At 43.3% G+C, this 14,412-nt stretch overlaps 1 protein-coding gene across 14 annotated transcripts in view; it reads right to left on the bottom strand.

Moving 5' to 3' along the window:
• The window catches only part of DLG2 (discs large MAGUK scaffold protein 2), a 1,579,821-nt gene that overhangs the window by 136,649 nt on the left and 1,428,760 nt on the right, over window positions 1-14,412 (bottom strand). For all 14 annotated transcript variants that reach the window (XM_050940648.1, XM_050940534.1, XM_050940523.1 and 11 more), the window contains one exon: window positions 445-559. In XM_050940648.1, coding sequence (XP_050796605.1) covers window positions 445-559 — 115 coding nt within the window. The remainder of the gene's footprint in view (window positions 1-444; window positions 560-14,412) is intronic.

Genomic DNA, 14,412 nt, shown 5'->3' with positions numbered 1-14,412 from the left:
AGCTAAACCCGCTGCTGCAGAAATGAGCCTATCCGCCCTCAGGGCACACGGACCGCCCCCCGCAGCAATTCGGCGCGCTGCTTGTGGTGGCGAAAACTGTAGAGCTGGCCCTGTCAGTCCCATGGAATTTGACCTAACTGAGGCCTTCAGTATTCAGAAAAGCTCATCTGTTTTTCCAGCTACTGTGTGGATTGTCAAATGGTGAAAGTTTTCATCTTAAAACACTGCTACAACTCTTTCTACTGCTCTTTAAAAATAGCCTTGGAATGTTAGCATTAGTAATATAGGCACATCAAGAAATTATATTAATTTCACTGCATTACACATTTTGAACCATATAAACTCACATCATGATACATGTCTCAGTTCCATTCCTCAGCTCTCCAAACCACTTGGTAGAGAAGCTGCTCACATTTATTATCAGGAAAAACACTCCGTGCCTACCTGACGTAGAGTGACCGCTTCTGATTGGTTCTCAGGGAGCCAGACCCAGAACTCATGCTGTGGTTCATCATCTGCTCGCGTAGGTCATGGATTTTTGCCTCAAATCGAGCGTACTCTGATGATGGAAAAAACAAACAAACCTCTATTGTAGCTGCATTACAATCGGTAAATGCAAATGAATGTTAAGATTAATAAATGCAGGACATGTTCTGAGAATCTTGGTCACATGACCTATCATCTTAAGCGTGTATATAACCCCATTACTGTAGTATCTGAGCACTTCACTATCTTTAATATATTCACCACTCGTAACATCGAGGTACTGTCACCCCTATTTTGTACCTGGGGAACTGGGGCACAGAGAGACTGACTAGCCAAAGGTCACACAGAAAGCCTGTGGCAGAGCAGGTACCTGAACCCAGGCTAGCACCATATCCACTGGACCATCCCTCGTCTCAGTTACTGAATTACCTTGTTGATGGAGCACGAGGTACAGTAAAATTACCAGTTGGACAAACATATGAAGAAGCAATAAATAAAGTTTCCCAAGTTCTTTCAAGTGGAACTGTGCAGTGGAGAACCACCCCTCCTGATCTCATTTAGCAAGGAAATATCTTGGGATCTATTTTATCCACACTGACTGTGGAATTTTCATGAAAAGTGCCTCTGCCTGGGTGCAGTAGGGGGCAAAGCATGCAGTGAACCCCTTCTGCCCCCAGAGGAGTTACCCTTACAGAAGGCACTGAATACCAAGGGGCCCTCTCATGCTGCACACTCCTTGCAGCAGAGTGTAGTAAACTGGAGGCCCAGGCAGTGCTTCACACCCTGGGCAGGAGCACCTATCTGATGCGTGGATGTGCACACAATGGGGACCTGATTCACCACTGCCCTGCACCTTATTTATACTAGTGCAATGTAAATGCAAACTGGTTATAAAATGCTACTGATCAGAATACACCCACTTTGCACTGGTCAAGGTACAGGGCAACAATGAATTGGACCCTACATCTTTAGTATGGGATGGGGTGCAGCAACTGCTGCTCTTAGAAATAGGCTTAACTCCTCCAGACTCCACCATACTCACAGCCAGCTGCTAACTCCTTCCCTCTCTCCACTGCTCCATTGCTTTTGAGCCATAATATAGCCCAGAGTTGGAGAGAGTTGCTAAAGAAAACTAAGAAGAATTTTTCTTCTGAAATGTGATTCAGAGACTTCCTATTAAACAGAACACTTACCATGGAAAGCCAGGCAAACACAGAACCCAATATTACATACTTGCTAAAGAAAACTCTGATTTTAAGAATAAAATATATCAATAATACTTATACTGAGCTTTACATGTTTAAAGGAATGTATAAATGTTAATTAATCCTCACAACACCTCTATCAATTATGTAGAAATTACTTTTCCCATGTTCAGATGTTGAAGGCCCTTCGAACACCTCGATCCCAGCCCAAAGCACGCTCCTGCTCCCCAAAACTGTCATCCTCAACCCCACCCCCGGAGCCCACACCCCCAGCTGGAGCCCTCACACCCACCTGCACCTCAACCCCCTGCCTCAGCCCAGAGCACCCTCCCGCAGTCAGAACTCCTCAACCCCAGCCCAGAGCCCCCTCCTGCACACCAAACTTCTCATCTCCTGCCCCACGCCAGAGGCTGCACCCCCAGCCAAAGTCCTCACCCCCTCGCACCCCAACCCCCAGCTCAGAGCCCCCTCCCACACCCTGAACCCGCACCCCTAGCCCAGAGCCCATATCCCTCCCACTCCCAACCCTACTGCCTCAACCCAGAGCCCCCTCCTGCACTTCAAACCCCTCATCCCTGGCCCCACTCCAGAGCCCACACCCTCAGCTGGAGCCCTCACCTCCTCCCGCAACTCACCCTCCTGAGCCAGTCTGGTGAAAATGAGCAACTGAGTGAGGGTGGGGAGAGTGACAGAGGGAGGGATCATGGATTGAATAGGGGGCGGGCCCTCAGAGAAGGGGCGGGGCAGAGGCGGGCCCTCAAATGAGGGGCAGGGCAGGGCAAGGGTGTTGGTTTTGTGTAAGTAGGAAGTTGGCAACCCTATCCATTGCGTTTGTTTGTGTACAAACTACTGGAGCAAGTTCTCAGATCATGCTGTTCCTTTAGGTTCATAATTTAGGAGATCCTCTTCTCACTTGTATCCAATTTTCTTTATCAGAAATCCTGACTCAAATTGAAACCCCTCTGATGTGGACTAAAGCACAGTATAGACAAGACTTAAGTCTCATTTTCAAAAGTGATTTAAGCACTTAGGATCTTAAGTCTTATTGAAAATCAATGAGACTTAGGGCCAGATATTTTATGTCAGTGGGAGTTAGGCGCCTAAATACCTTCAAAAATCTGGCCCTAAATCACTTTTGAAAATGGGACTTAGGTGCTTTGCAAATTTTACCCCAATCTAGAATTTGTGCATGACTCAGATTAGGTCATTTTCTCTTTGGTCAATCTGATCAAGATTACAATAACTTTTTTTATTACTATTACAACTATTTATTTTTACTCTACCTCATTACATACTTCTTGCTACATGGTAAACCGGCTTGATATTTATGAAAGGTACATGTAAAAAAATAAATTAAAAAAAGGAGACTGTATTTCCATTGCTCACATTCCACCTGTTCTGTGGATAAACAGAGACAGTCTCAAGTGCTGTCAATGTGGCCCCTTTCACAAGCATTATACACACTGACAACGTTGTTAAACTATATTTCAAGGTGTATGTCAAGAGGTTTTCGTGCTTTACAACTGGATTAGGTCAAGAAATAATTTACACCAGAGTAGCTTCAATCATAACGTTCTCCTTTAATAATTAATAAAGAAATCCCACACAGATACTGCATCTGAGGTGTGAGAGGAATTCCTATATTTAGACTCCAATCTGTACAGTGAGAAATGAATCATAGAATCATAGAATATCCGGGTAGGTCATCTAGTCCAACCCCTTGCTAAAAGCAGGACCAGTTCCCAACTAAATCATCTCAGCCAGGGCTTTGTCAAGCCTGACCTTAAAAAACTCTAAGGAAGAAGATTCCATCACCTCCCTAGGTAACCCATTCCAGTGCTTCACCGCCCTCCTAGTGAAAAAGTGATGAAGATCAAAAAAAGACTCTCAATAGTACAGCATCAAATTACTTGCAGTTTGCACACCAGCACGTCTGACACTTAGATGGGATGGTCAGATGATGAAGACAACTTTATTGTGTTTTGTACTGTTTTGACTTTGGATGACATTTCATCAAGGTCACGTACTTGAAATTGTTTTATTTGATTGAAAATTTATTCTGAATTTTCCTAGAAGATATTTGTAAGATTTGTTATGACTTTTAAATATTTACTAACTACATGCTAGGTGTTCATGGAGTCAAACTTCAGGCCCCAGTTTACTTTTAATAAATAACTTAGTATATGTGAGGCTTCTGCAACATGGGACGCAAATTTCAGCAGCTGGGCCTTTTTTTTAAATTGAACTACGATCAAAAAGTTAGATGTTTATCAAACCAATTACATATCAAGTAGTTAACAATGGTTCCCTCTCAACATGGAAAGACATCTCTAGTGGAGTCCCCTGGGGCCAGTCCTGGGTCTGCTTACACTCAATATTTTCATTAATGACTTGGATAATGGAGTGGAAACAATGCTTACAAAATTTGTAATGACACCAAGACGGGGTTGCAAGAACTCTGAAGGACAGGATGAGAATTTAAAATTACCTTGATAAATTGGAGAATTGATCTGAAATCAACAAGATGAAATTCAATAAAGGCAAGTGCAAAGTACTATACTTACGGTATGTCTACACTACCCACCGGATCGGCGGGCAGTGATCGATCCAGCGGGGGTCAATTTATCGTGTCTAGCCTAGACGCAATAAATCGACACCCGAGCACTCTCACATCGACTCCTGTACTCTACCGCCACGAGAGGCACAGGCAGAGTCAACAGGGGAGTGGTAGCAGTCAACTCACCACAGTGAAGACATCGTGGACAGTAGGTCTAAGTATGTCGACTTCAGCTATGTTATTCACGTAGCTGAAGTTGCATAACTTAGATTGATTCCCCCCACCGCAGTGTAGACCAGGCCTTAGGAAGCAAAAAATCAAATGCACAACTACAAAATGGGGAACAACTGACTAGGCAGCAGGATCTGGGGATATAGTGAATCACAAATTGAATATGAGCAAGTAATGTGATGCAGTTTCTGGAAAAAATCAATTCAGACAATTAAGGTCGTGACAGATGGACAAAAGGGAAAAATACATTCAGTGAAAGGCTGATTCACTGTCTTGTGGCCCTTTGAAGAAAGAAGAAAACAACAGCACATCATTGTCTGATACACTGCTGCACTTTGCCAGCTTTTACTTAGCAAAATCTCCATGAAAATGGGCACGTGATTCATATACTGGTGCAGGTAACTGAAGTTCCTGTGCTCCCTAGAGGCATGGGCAGCGGGGGACCCACCAGCTCAGTGTAGCTAGTCCTGGGCTGGCCCTACCCCTCTTGCCCCGTTCCCCCTGCTGGAGCCCAGAGCCCCCCTCCCTGCGGCTGCCAGCCCCTGCCCCAGCTCACAAGCACCAGGCAGGTGTTGCTTGTCCCCCCAAGTCCCCTCCCACAACCCCCACCCCAGCGCAAGGCAGGCAGACCCAGCGCTGGCAGCCCCACCCAGCTGTAGCCTCAGCCCCATCATGCTTCCCTGAAGAGGAGCAGCCAATGTGCCTGGGCTGAGACCAAAGGGAAAGCACAAGCAGGAGGGGGCCTTCCATGCAGAGCGTGGGTGGGGCCACGCTGGGCTGTTTGGGGAGGCATAGCCTGCCCCAGCCTACCATACGCGCCAGCCATGCCTAGAGGCTTTCCAATAACAAGAGCCAGGGCCCTTTATTAGGAGCCTAAAAATTCATGTAGGAGACTAACTCCAAGAACCCACTTTTGGTGCTAGAGGTCCAAGTCACCTATAATATCCACCAGGCTAAATCCACTGCACAAGCTAGTGGCAGGAAAATTTTAATTTTGCTGAAGTTGCTTTTTAGTTATAAAATTAGAGCATAGCAATGGAAAACACAAGAACAAGCATTTTGCAGCTCCTCCCAAAAATAGTTAAGAATCTTAGTAATATTAAAATGTAATTATTTCCATCTTTACTCTTGTATGACAGGTTGCAGCTTTTTAGCAAAAAAACCCAAACCAACCCAAACCTGAAAACAGATTCTGATGGAAATGCTGGTATACTATATGGCAGGGGAAATGACAGCACAGAAATGCAGGAATGTTAGTAGACCCAGCCTACATTAGCTTGACCTTATCTAATGTTGGCACCATTAGAGAGATCTTAATTCCTTCTGTCAGCAGGTATTACATTTTGCTCTCCAGTAACATGCAGGTTCATCAATGTTTGCTTCAAGATGATAAATGCCTTCATAAGTGCTGCTATTAGATTTTTAAAATAATGCTCCTGTAACCCCGTTTGATGCATAGTGAAGCAGTGACTGCCAATAACAGGGGTGATTGGTTGGTAAAGGGTCCCTCTTTTTTCAGACTGTACAAGAAAAAAAGCAATGTAAAACCCTAGTAGTCCACTTTCAAGATGTTTATTACAATGCTATATTTGTTTTTAAAAAACAGTAGAAAAGTATTAGAAGACAAAATATCAGCTCGAAAAGGACATGCCAAATCAGTACCAGCTCGTATAAGTAAAGACTAGTGGATGATGGAGCTAGATCCTCAGTTGGTGTAAATGTGGCACAGTTTTAACACCAGAGGAAGCTGTAGCCAACAGGTTTTGTGTGGCTACAAATTGTACTGCTCAGGTGTCAAGTTGTCAGCTGAATGCCTTGGATCTCTGAGGGCGCAAAGTACTATCACTGTAGTATAGTTATTTATACTATTTATGTAAACCATTCTTTTTCTCCCTTTACTCTTGGCCATCAATAAGTTTAGGCTTGAAATTGGATGAAGGCTTCTAACCATCATAAGAGTGAAATTCTGGAACAGCCTTCCAAGGGGGACAGTGGGGACAAAAAACCTGGCTTCAAGATGGAGTTTGATAAGTTGATGAAGGGGATGGTTATGATGGAACTGCTTACAATGGCATAAGACCCATCAGCGACTGCCAGTAGAAAAAATTCCCAACTGCTGGAGATGGGACACTAGATGGGGAGGGCTCTGTGTTAATACAGAGAATTCTTTCCCAGATATCTGTCTGGTGGGTCTTGCCCACATGCTCAGGGTCTAACTGATCACTATATTTGGGGTTGGGAAGGAATTTTTCCCCAGGTCAGATTGACTGAGACCTGGGAGTTTTTCACCTTCCTCTGCAACATGGGGCATGGGTCACTTGCACATTTAAACTAGTGTAAATGGTGAATTCTCTGTAACTTTAAGTCTTTAAACCATGATTTGAGGACTTCAATAACCGAGCCAGAGGTTGGGGTCTATTACTGGAGTGGGTGGGTGAGGTTCCGTGGCCTGCAATATGTAGGAGATCAGATTAGATGATCACGATGGTCCCTTCTGACCTTAAAGTCTATGAGGCAGTTGTCTTTGTTGGATAGCTTAAGATTTCTTTTTTTTTTTTTTAGTATAAATACGAGTTGGGATCCTTTTTAATCTGTCTGTTACTTCTGTGAGGGCATATAAATTTGTTTTCAACTTCTTAGGTTTCCCACCACAAGCATCCAGCATATGTGCATCTTGGATTAGAGAGGAAGAACTGACCCGGGGATAAGATACTTTGGAGACCTAGGTTTAATCCCCTGCTCTGCCACAGACTTCCTGCTGACTTTGGGTAAATCACTTTGCTCCTCAGTTTCCCATCTGTAAAATTGGGATAATATCTCCCTATCTCACAGGAGTGTAATGAAGGTAAATCCATTAAGGACTGTGAGGTTCTCAGATACAATGGTAATGGGGTTGGGGATATACCTAGGATATAGAAATTGTGACTGTTTTCCCTGAAGCCTGGTATTTATTATTTTAATATACAAAAGAGAACTGGAGCATTAGTTTTAAATGGGTTTTGCATGCTATGGAGGATACTACCTTTGATAAGGGCACAAGCAGGATGTGGGTAGAGCAAAGGTGGGAAAACTACGGCCTGTGGGTCACATCCGGCCCACGGGGCCCTCCTACCCGGCCCCTGAGCTCCTGGCCCGGGAGGCTAGCCCCCGGCCTCTCCCCTGCTGTTTCCCCTCCCTGCAGCCTCAGTGCACTGTGCTGCTGGTGCAAATGCTCTGGGCAGCCGAGAAGCGCAGCTGCAGAGCCGCGGCCTGACCAGGTGCTGTGCTGCACGGTGGCATTGCTGTCTCCAGCCGGGCAGAGCGGCTGTAACGCCGCCAGACACTGGTGCTCCAGGAAGCGTGGTAAGGGAGCAGGAGGCAGTGGGAGTTGGATAGTGGGCAGGGGAGTTCAGGGTGATGGTCAGGGGGCGGGGGTGTGGATAGAGGTCAGTGTGGTCAGAGGGCGGGGAATGGTGGGTTGAATGGGTGCATGGGTCCCGGGGGGCAGTCAGGAAGAAGAGGGGGGTTGGATGGGGCAGCAGGGGGCAGTCAGGGGCAGGGGTTCTGGGAGCGGTCCGGGAGAAGGGGTGGTTGGATGGGGCAAGGGTACTGTGGGGTGGCAGTCAGGAATGAGAGGAGGGGTTGGATGGGGTGGCGGGGGCAGTCAGGGGTGGGGATTCTGGAGGCAGTCAGGGGACAGGGAGCAGGGGCAGGGGTCTTGGGGGAGCCATCAGGGGGGGTTGGATGGGGCAGGAACCTTGAGGGGGCTGTCAGGGGGTGAGAAGCAAGGGGATATTAGGAGGCAGGGGCCAGGCTACACCCGGCTGTTTGGGGGGGCATAGCCTCCCCTAACCGGCCCTCCATACAAATTCCAAAACCCGATGCAGCCCTCAGGCCAAAAAGTTTGCCCGCCCCTGGTGTAGAGAATAGATGTGTCAGAAGAGACAGGCTGAAGTGTGGTTCACAGCATGCAAAGCAATGTATTTACTTTCTTTGGCCTTATTTTGACTAGTCAGGAAGAACAGCAGCTCTTTCATTACCACAGGGTCAGCCTCCTTTGTCCTCCCTATTCTGTTCATTATTTTTACCTTGTACCAAGGAGTTTAGATCCCAATTCGCTGTTGCCCTGCACACCACAGCAAAGTGCAAAAGGGTTCCACATCAGAATTCTACCCACCCTGTATTAGTGAATTGCAACAATGAATTGAGCCCTTAAAGTTGGATCCTGCAAGGTGCTGAGTGCTCAGATCAGTTTCCTGTGCAGTTCATTGGGCCCACTAGTGCTTAAAGTTACACATGCTTAGCTGATTTGCTGGATCAGGGACAAAGTGCACAGCACTTTGCAGAACCAAGCCGTTAATGGAAAAGTGATATGCTTAGTGATTAGGCCATTAAATTCTATCCTGTTTGAGCTGGATACCTGCTTGCTTTGGGATCCTCACTGATCATTCACATGCCCCCAATTTTCTTAGTCATTTTATAATTTTCCTAGCCTTTTCCATACCCCAACCTCACGTTACAAGAGAAAGTAGTTTCCACGATCCCATCCCTCCTGCCATGTAAGCATAAAGGAAGGGGGGGGGGGGGTCATGACCATCCAGGCTGAGAACCCAGGCTGTACACTTTATCTTTTTAAGTACAAAAAGAGCCTTCAGAATGTGTATGAATTCCCAGCTCTACCACGAGTGACTTGCGGCGTGATCTTGGGCAAGTTGCTTCAGCCCCCCGTGTAGAACTGATAAATGAAATTGTTTTTAATTGTTCACTTTATTAATGTAACTTCTGTTGACCATTCACTACACTTGCCTATACTGTAACTTCTGTTCCATATTGTAATTCAAACCCCATTTTAAAACACTCACTCCATTTTGTAAAAGCTTCCTCCAACCTTCATTTTTGCAAACCCTGCTGTAATCTTATTAGTTTAGTTTAGATGTGTGAATGAGGTATGCATGAATGATGGAATCAACCTCCAGCCCCAGCCTGTCCTGATGAGATAAAGTTCAAATACCAACGGCTGAAGACCTAGACAACAGCCCTAAACAAAGTAAGAAGCATCCACCCTAAAAAGAAAAGGACAACAGAACAACAGAAGGAAGATCAAAGCCAGGTCCAAGGCTGAAAGTCACGCCTGCAATTGATGGGTGATCAATCTAAACCCAGAGGCAGCATGACACAGCAAGACCTACAGACTTTGAATCCAAACTAAAAGCCTATAAAAAAGAAGGGTGAGATGAGAGACTCTGGGTAACATTCTGCTGCCAAGATGGAAGAACATCGGTGCCTGCCCAACAGAGATCCAGCTCAGCCTTGTGCCCAGCTTTCCTGGCCAGTTAGCTGCCACAAGCTACGAACCCAAGCTGCAAAATCAAGCCATGAACTTAAGCTATCTTCAGGACTGGTAACTATGCAGCAGCTGCAGAACACCTGATGAATGTGTGTGTGTGTGTGTGTGTGTGTGTGAATGTGTGTATGTGTGTGTGTATAGGTACTGGGCATAATGTGAATGTGTGTGTGTGTGTGTGTGTGTGTAGGTAATAGGTATAATGTGTGTGTATAAGAATTAAGATATTAGTTATTAGTCATAAATTGTTATCATAATAAATGTGGCATCTTTGCCTTGTCCCCTTTAATAAGATCCTGCTGGTTTTTACTGGTCTAATATAATTGGTACAACACCCGGGCCTCTGTTTTCCCTGCCAGCCTTTGTCTTGTCTGTTTAAACCACAGATAATGTCACTGACGTCAATTGAGCCAGGATTTCACCCTTTTGGGCAGGGACAGGCTCTTACTATGTGTTTAACATAGCCTAGCACCAGTCGCAGTCAGAACCTCTAGGAACTCCTGTAATACAAATAAATAATAATAGATCATAGTATTAAAAATGAGATACACTCTTTTAACTTTTATTCTTCTGATACATGTTTTCTACACAGCACTGTTAAGCTTTCATTTTTAATACCATGCATCAAGCCTAACTCCTCACCAAGGATATATTTATTGTACATGTTGAAATAATAAAAAACCTTTAATAATCTGAGGCTGTAAAGTACTTCCTTCTCAGATTACAAAAATTTTCACTGATCATTTATCTGCACAGAATGAGTTCTCTGAATACCTGTTAGCCCAAATGAGGAGAAAGACCTATGTGGCATGCAGATAATCCCTCTGCAATACCCTTCCTCTGTGACATCTGGTACTGATCACTATCATCGATAGGATACTTAACTTGATGGACCTTGACTCTGATCTAGTCTGGCAGTTCCTATGTTCTAATAATTCTGAAGGTAAATTTGACTTGATAGCCACCAAATCCACAGTATAAACATTCACTAAATGTCACGAATGAATTCATTGCACAAGCTTCTGGCACCATCAACAGAATAATGTTTCCATTTGTTAGAGTGATTTATTTTATATTTGTTACGGTAGCATCCAGAGGCCCCAGTCAGAAGTGGAGAGCCACTGTACTGTACAGTTTGTACACGATACAGCTCAAAGTTACATTGCTACTACTTCTCACTAACATTGTTTGCATTGTAATGAGATTACCCAAGTTTCCAAAAGCAAAGGAAATGATAAACAACATTGGTCTTGATATCTCTGGAGGGAAGATGCTTCTACATCTTAATGCTGTCTATATTTTGAACAAATGCATTTATTAAGATTTTTTAACATGCACACTCTTTTTTAGGCACTCAGAGAAAAATCTCTCTCCCCTTTTAAAGATGCTAGCACACTCTGTGAGCTCACCCATTGCTTTGGCCTCAAACTTCAGCCCTGTAAACTCACTGATGACATATGCCCATACCCTCAAAGGTATTTAGGAGCCTCATGCCCACTGAAACCAATGGGAGTTAGGTGCCTAAGTATCTTTGAGGATATGGACCTTATTTCCTTAACAAGTCCTTCTCCTTATATCCACTACCTGCCCTTTACCAAATGTAGTTACACCTTTAAATATCTTCAAATCAAACCTTGACTTTGCACACTTGCTCTGAAGCTGGCATCACATTCCAAATGTCACTGACAATTTTCTTTTCATTTTCTTTACTACTGACGGTAATGTTTCTTCCATCAGTCACTCTTTAAGATACAGGCTTCATATCCGGTAAGTTGTGAATATAAAAAACCCTCTTGAAAATATATATTTTCCCCCAACAAAATATTTAGAAAACTACTGTTATGTCCAATTCATAGTCAGAATGGATGAGTCAAATCCAAATTGATCTCTGGAAGCTGTAGTTTCAAAGACTTTAGACCATATAAATGAATCAAGTCTTTAGTGACAAGGAGTTTGTGTCCTACTGAGGCACTATTCAAACTGCCCCTGTTACTTCCCGTCTTTGGCCTACCAGTTGTCAGCCTGGTCTTGTACCTGATTAGTTGAGAATTTACTCCAAATCCTTCCAGCTGTTGAATAAGGCTTTAACTGACCAGATATCCTTCAGAAGGATTGTTCAAATCGCAAAAAGGGTTTGAAAATTATTTTCTCTACATAAGACTTTATTTTATATCAGGGTAGCTACAGAGAATCTTAGTCATTTATTTACTTTTCAGAATTCCCCTTCAAAACTCCATTGCCAAAAGGAAACTTTTTATTATAATTATTATTCGATATCTCCATTGTTCTTTTCCAAGAGTAATTCTGTTTCTTAATCCTCATCTTGTTAATGATGATGCAGCCATACATTTATTGTATTTCAGAAAACTATGCACTGGCACCAGGAGAAGAGATGGAGGTGGCAGCTTTTGAGGAATCCAAAGAATTATGGGGTTGCATCTGGTTGTATCACTTGACCAACACAGTTCAGCCATTATAACACTGAAAAAGCTCATTTCCTCTTGCAAATGTATTGGATGGTGTTGGGAGAAAGATAAAGGATATCTAACTGGTTTTTCACACTCAGTTTGAAGGTAAACAATTCATAGATTCCAAGACCAGAAGGGACTGTTGCGATCATCTAGTCTCACCTGTATTACACAGGCCATAGAATTTCCCCAAAATATTTCCTTCAGTTTTAATCCAGGTCTAATACATTGCAACAACACACTACAATTATGATTAGAGAAAAGCAATGAAAATTCCCAGTAACTACAAAGAGCTTTCAATGGACTTATTCAAAAACAAATCTGGGACTGTAGAACAATCCTACCTATGTTCATTTCAAAGTATACCTCTACCTCGATATAATGTGACCTGATATAACATGAATTCAGATATAACACGGTAAAGCAGCGCTCTGGGGGGCGGGGCAGCGCACTCCAGTGGATCAAAGCAAGTTCGATATAACGCAGTTTTACCTATAACGTGATAAGATTTTTTGGCTCCCAAGGACAGCGTTATATCAAGGTAGAAGTGTAAAACAGGAGTAACAGTGTTAAATTTGGACCTAAAACTCTAAAATGACTTTTCAGAGTAGCTGATGTTTTAAACCAGTGGTTCTCAACCAGGGATATATATGTGCACCCCTGTGGATAGGCAGAGGTCTTCCAGGGGGCACATCAACTCATTCAGATATTTACCTAGTTTTACAACCAGCTACAGAAAAAGCACTAGCAAAGTCAGTTCAAACTAAAATTTCATACAATGACTTGCTTACACTGCTTTATATACTATATACTGAAATGTAAGTACTTTATATTCCAATTGATTTATTTTATAATTATATGGTAAAAATGAAAAAGTCCGCAATTTTTCAGTAGTAGTGTGCTGTGACACTTTAGTATTCTTATGTCTGATTTTGTAAGTCAGTCATTTTTAAGTGAGTGAAACTTGAGGATATGCAAGGTAAGTCAGACTCCTGAAAGGGGTACAGTAGTCTGGAAAGGTTGAGAGCCACTGCTTTAAACAACTAACTTACAGCGTGTCAGTCTTTCATTTGTGTTGCGTGAAAATCTGATCTGCTCAGAGTGTTTGAGATCAGAGTGGGGCTCTTAGAAAAGACTTGGAAATTATGTTCCTTCTGAAAATGAGGAGGGGGGATGCTGACATGATTCCATTAATTCCATAACCCAACATAAAAGCTGTAGCCTGCAGTAAAAATATAAATCTCTTCAAGAAATAGCAACTAAGCAGAAAATGAAATAATAGCAAAATATACCAAAAAACTCCTTCCTGAGATAATTATATATAACAGAGTAGCTTGGTAAACAGCTCTTCCCTTTTTCTCCTTCTCTTTGCTGTCAACTGTGATGATCTACCAAATAACACATTTCTACAATACCCACTCCCATCCCAGTGCTGGGACTCCATACAGAACTGAAAACAAGGTTTGATCAGACTGTGGATTCGATGCTCAAATATAAACCATCCAGTCTTAAAATAAAACTGGGCAAAAGTCCCATACGGCCCCCACAAAAGGAAGAACAGGTGGAAAAATGGGAGATAAACTTGCCACAGATACACTGCCCTGAACTAAAAGGTCTTACATCCAATATTGGAAGCAGCCAGAGATTTGTACCATTCTGCCATGGCTCCCTGATTAAAGGGACTAACTCAAACATGTAATGGAGAGATTACAGTAAATAATCTTGAAAAATGTAATGCAATACACACTGTCACCTCAGTGCATGCCATGATCCCTTGTAGCTCCCTAAAATTAATATGTACTGCTGTAAATCTGCTATAAGGAATGCGTTGAATAGTGCACATACAGAGGACACAAAAACTAAGATAGCTATGTAATGCAGTTGGCCATTTTTTAAAGGCCATGGCTGTATTTTATGGTATGGATGCACCAAAGTGTTTATTAATCTGACCCTGGGATTATATAAAAGTAGAACAATGAAGAAGCACTGGTGGAATACACAAAAATTTCATTTTGGGTGTCTGCTGATGAACCACTTGAGCTCCACTCTCACCTTTTATGGAGTCGGATCCTTTTGCCAGAAACTCACCTTTGTATTATGACCTTCCAGAGCAGCGATATCTGAATATGCATCGTTACTCCA

Source organism: Gopherus flavomarginatus, chromosome 1, assembly GCF_025201925.1.
Source record: "Gopherus flavomarginatus isolate rGopFla2 chromosome 1, rGopFla2.mat.asm, whole genome shotgun sequence".
Taxonomy (NCBI): Eukaryota; Metazoa; Chordata; order Testudines; family Testudinidae; genus Gopherus; species Gopherus flavomarginatus.
Note: the sequence above shows the minus strand (reverse complement) of the source record. Positions and strands in the feature narration are given on the sequence as shown.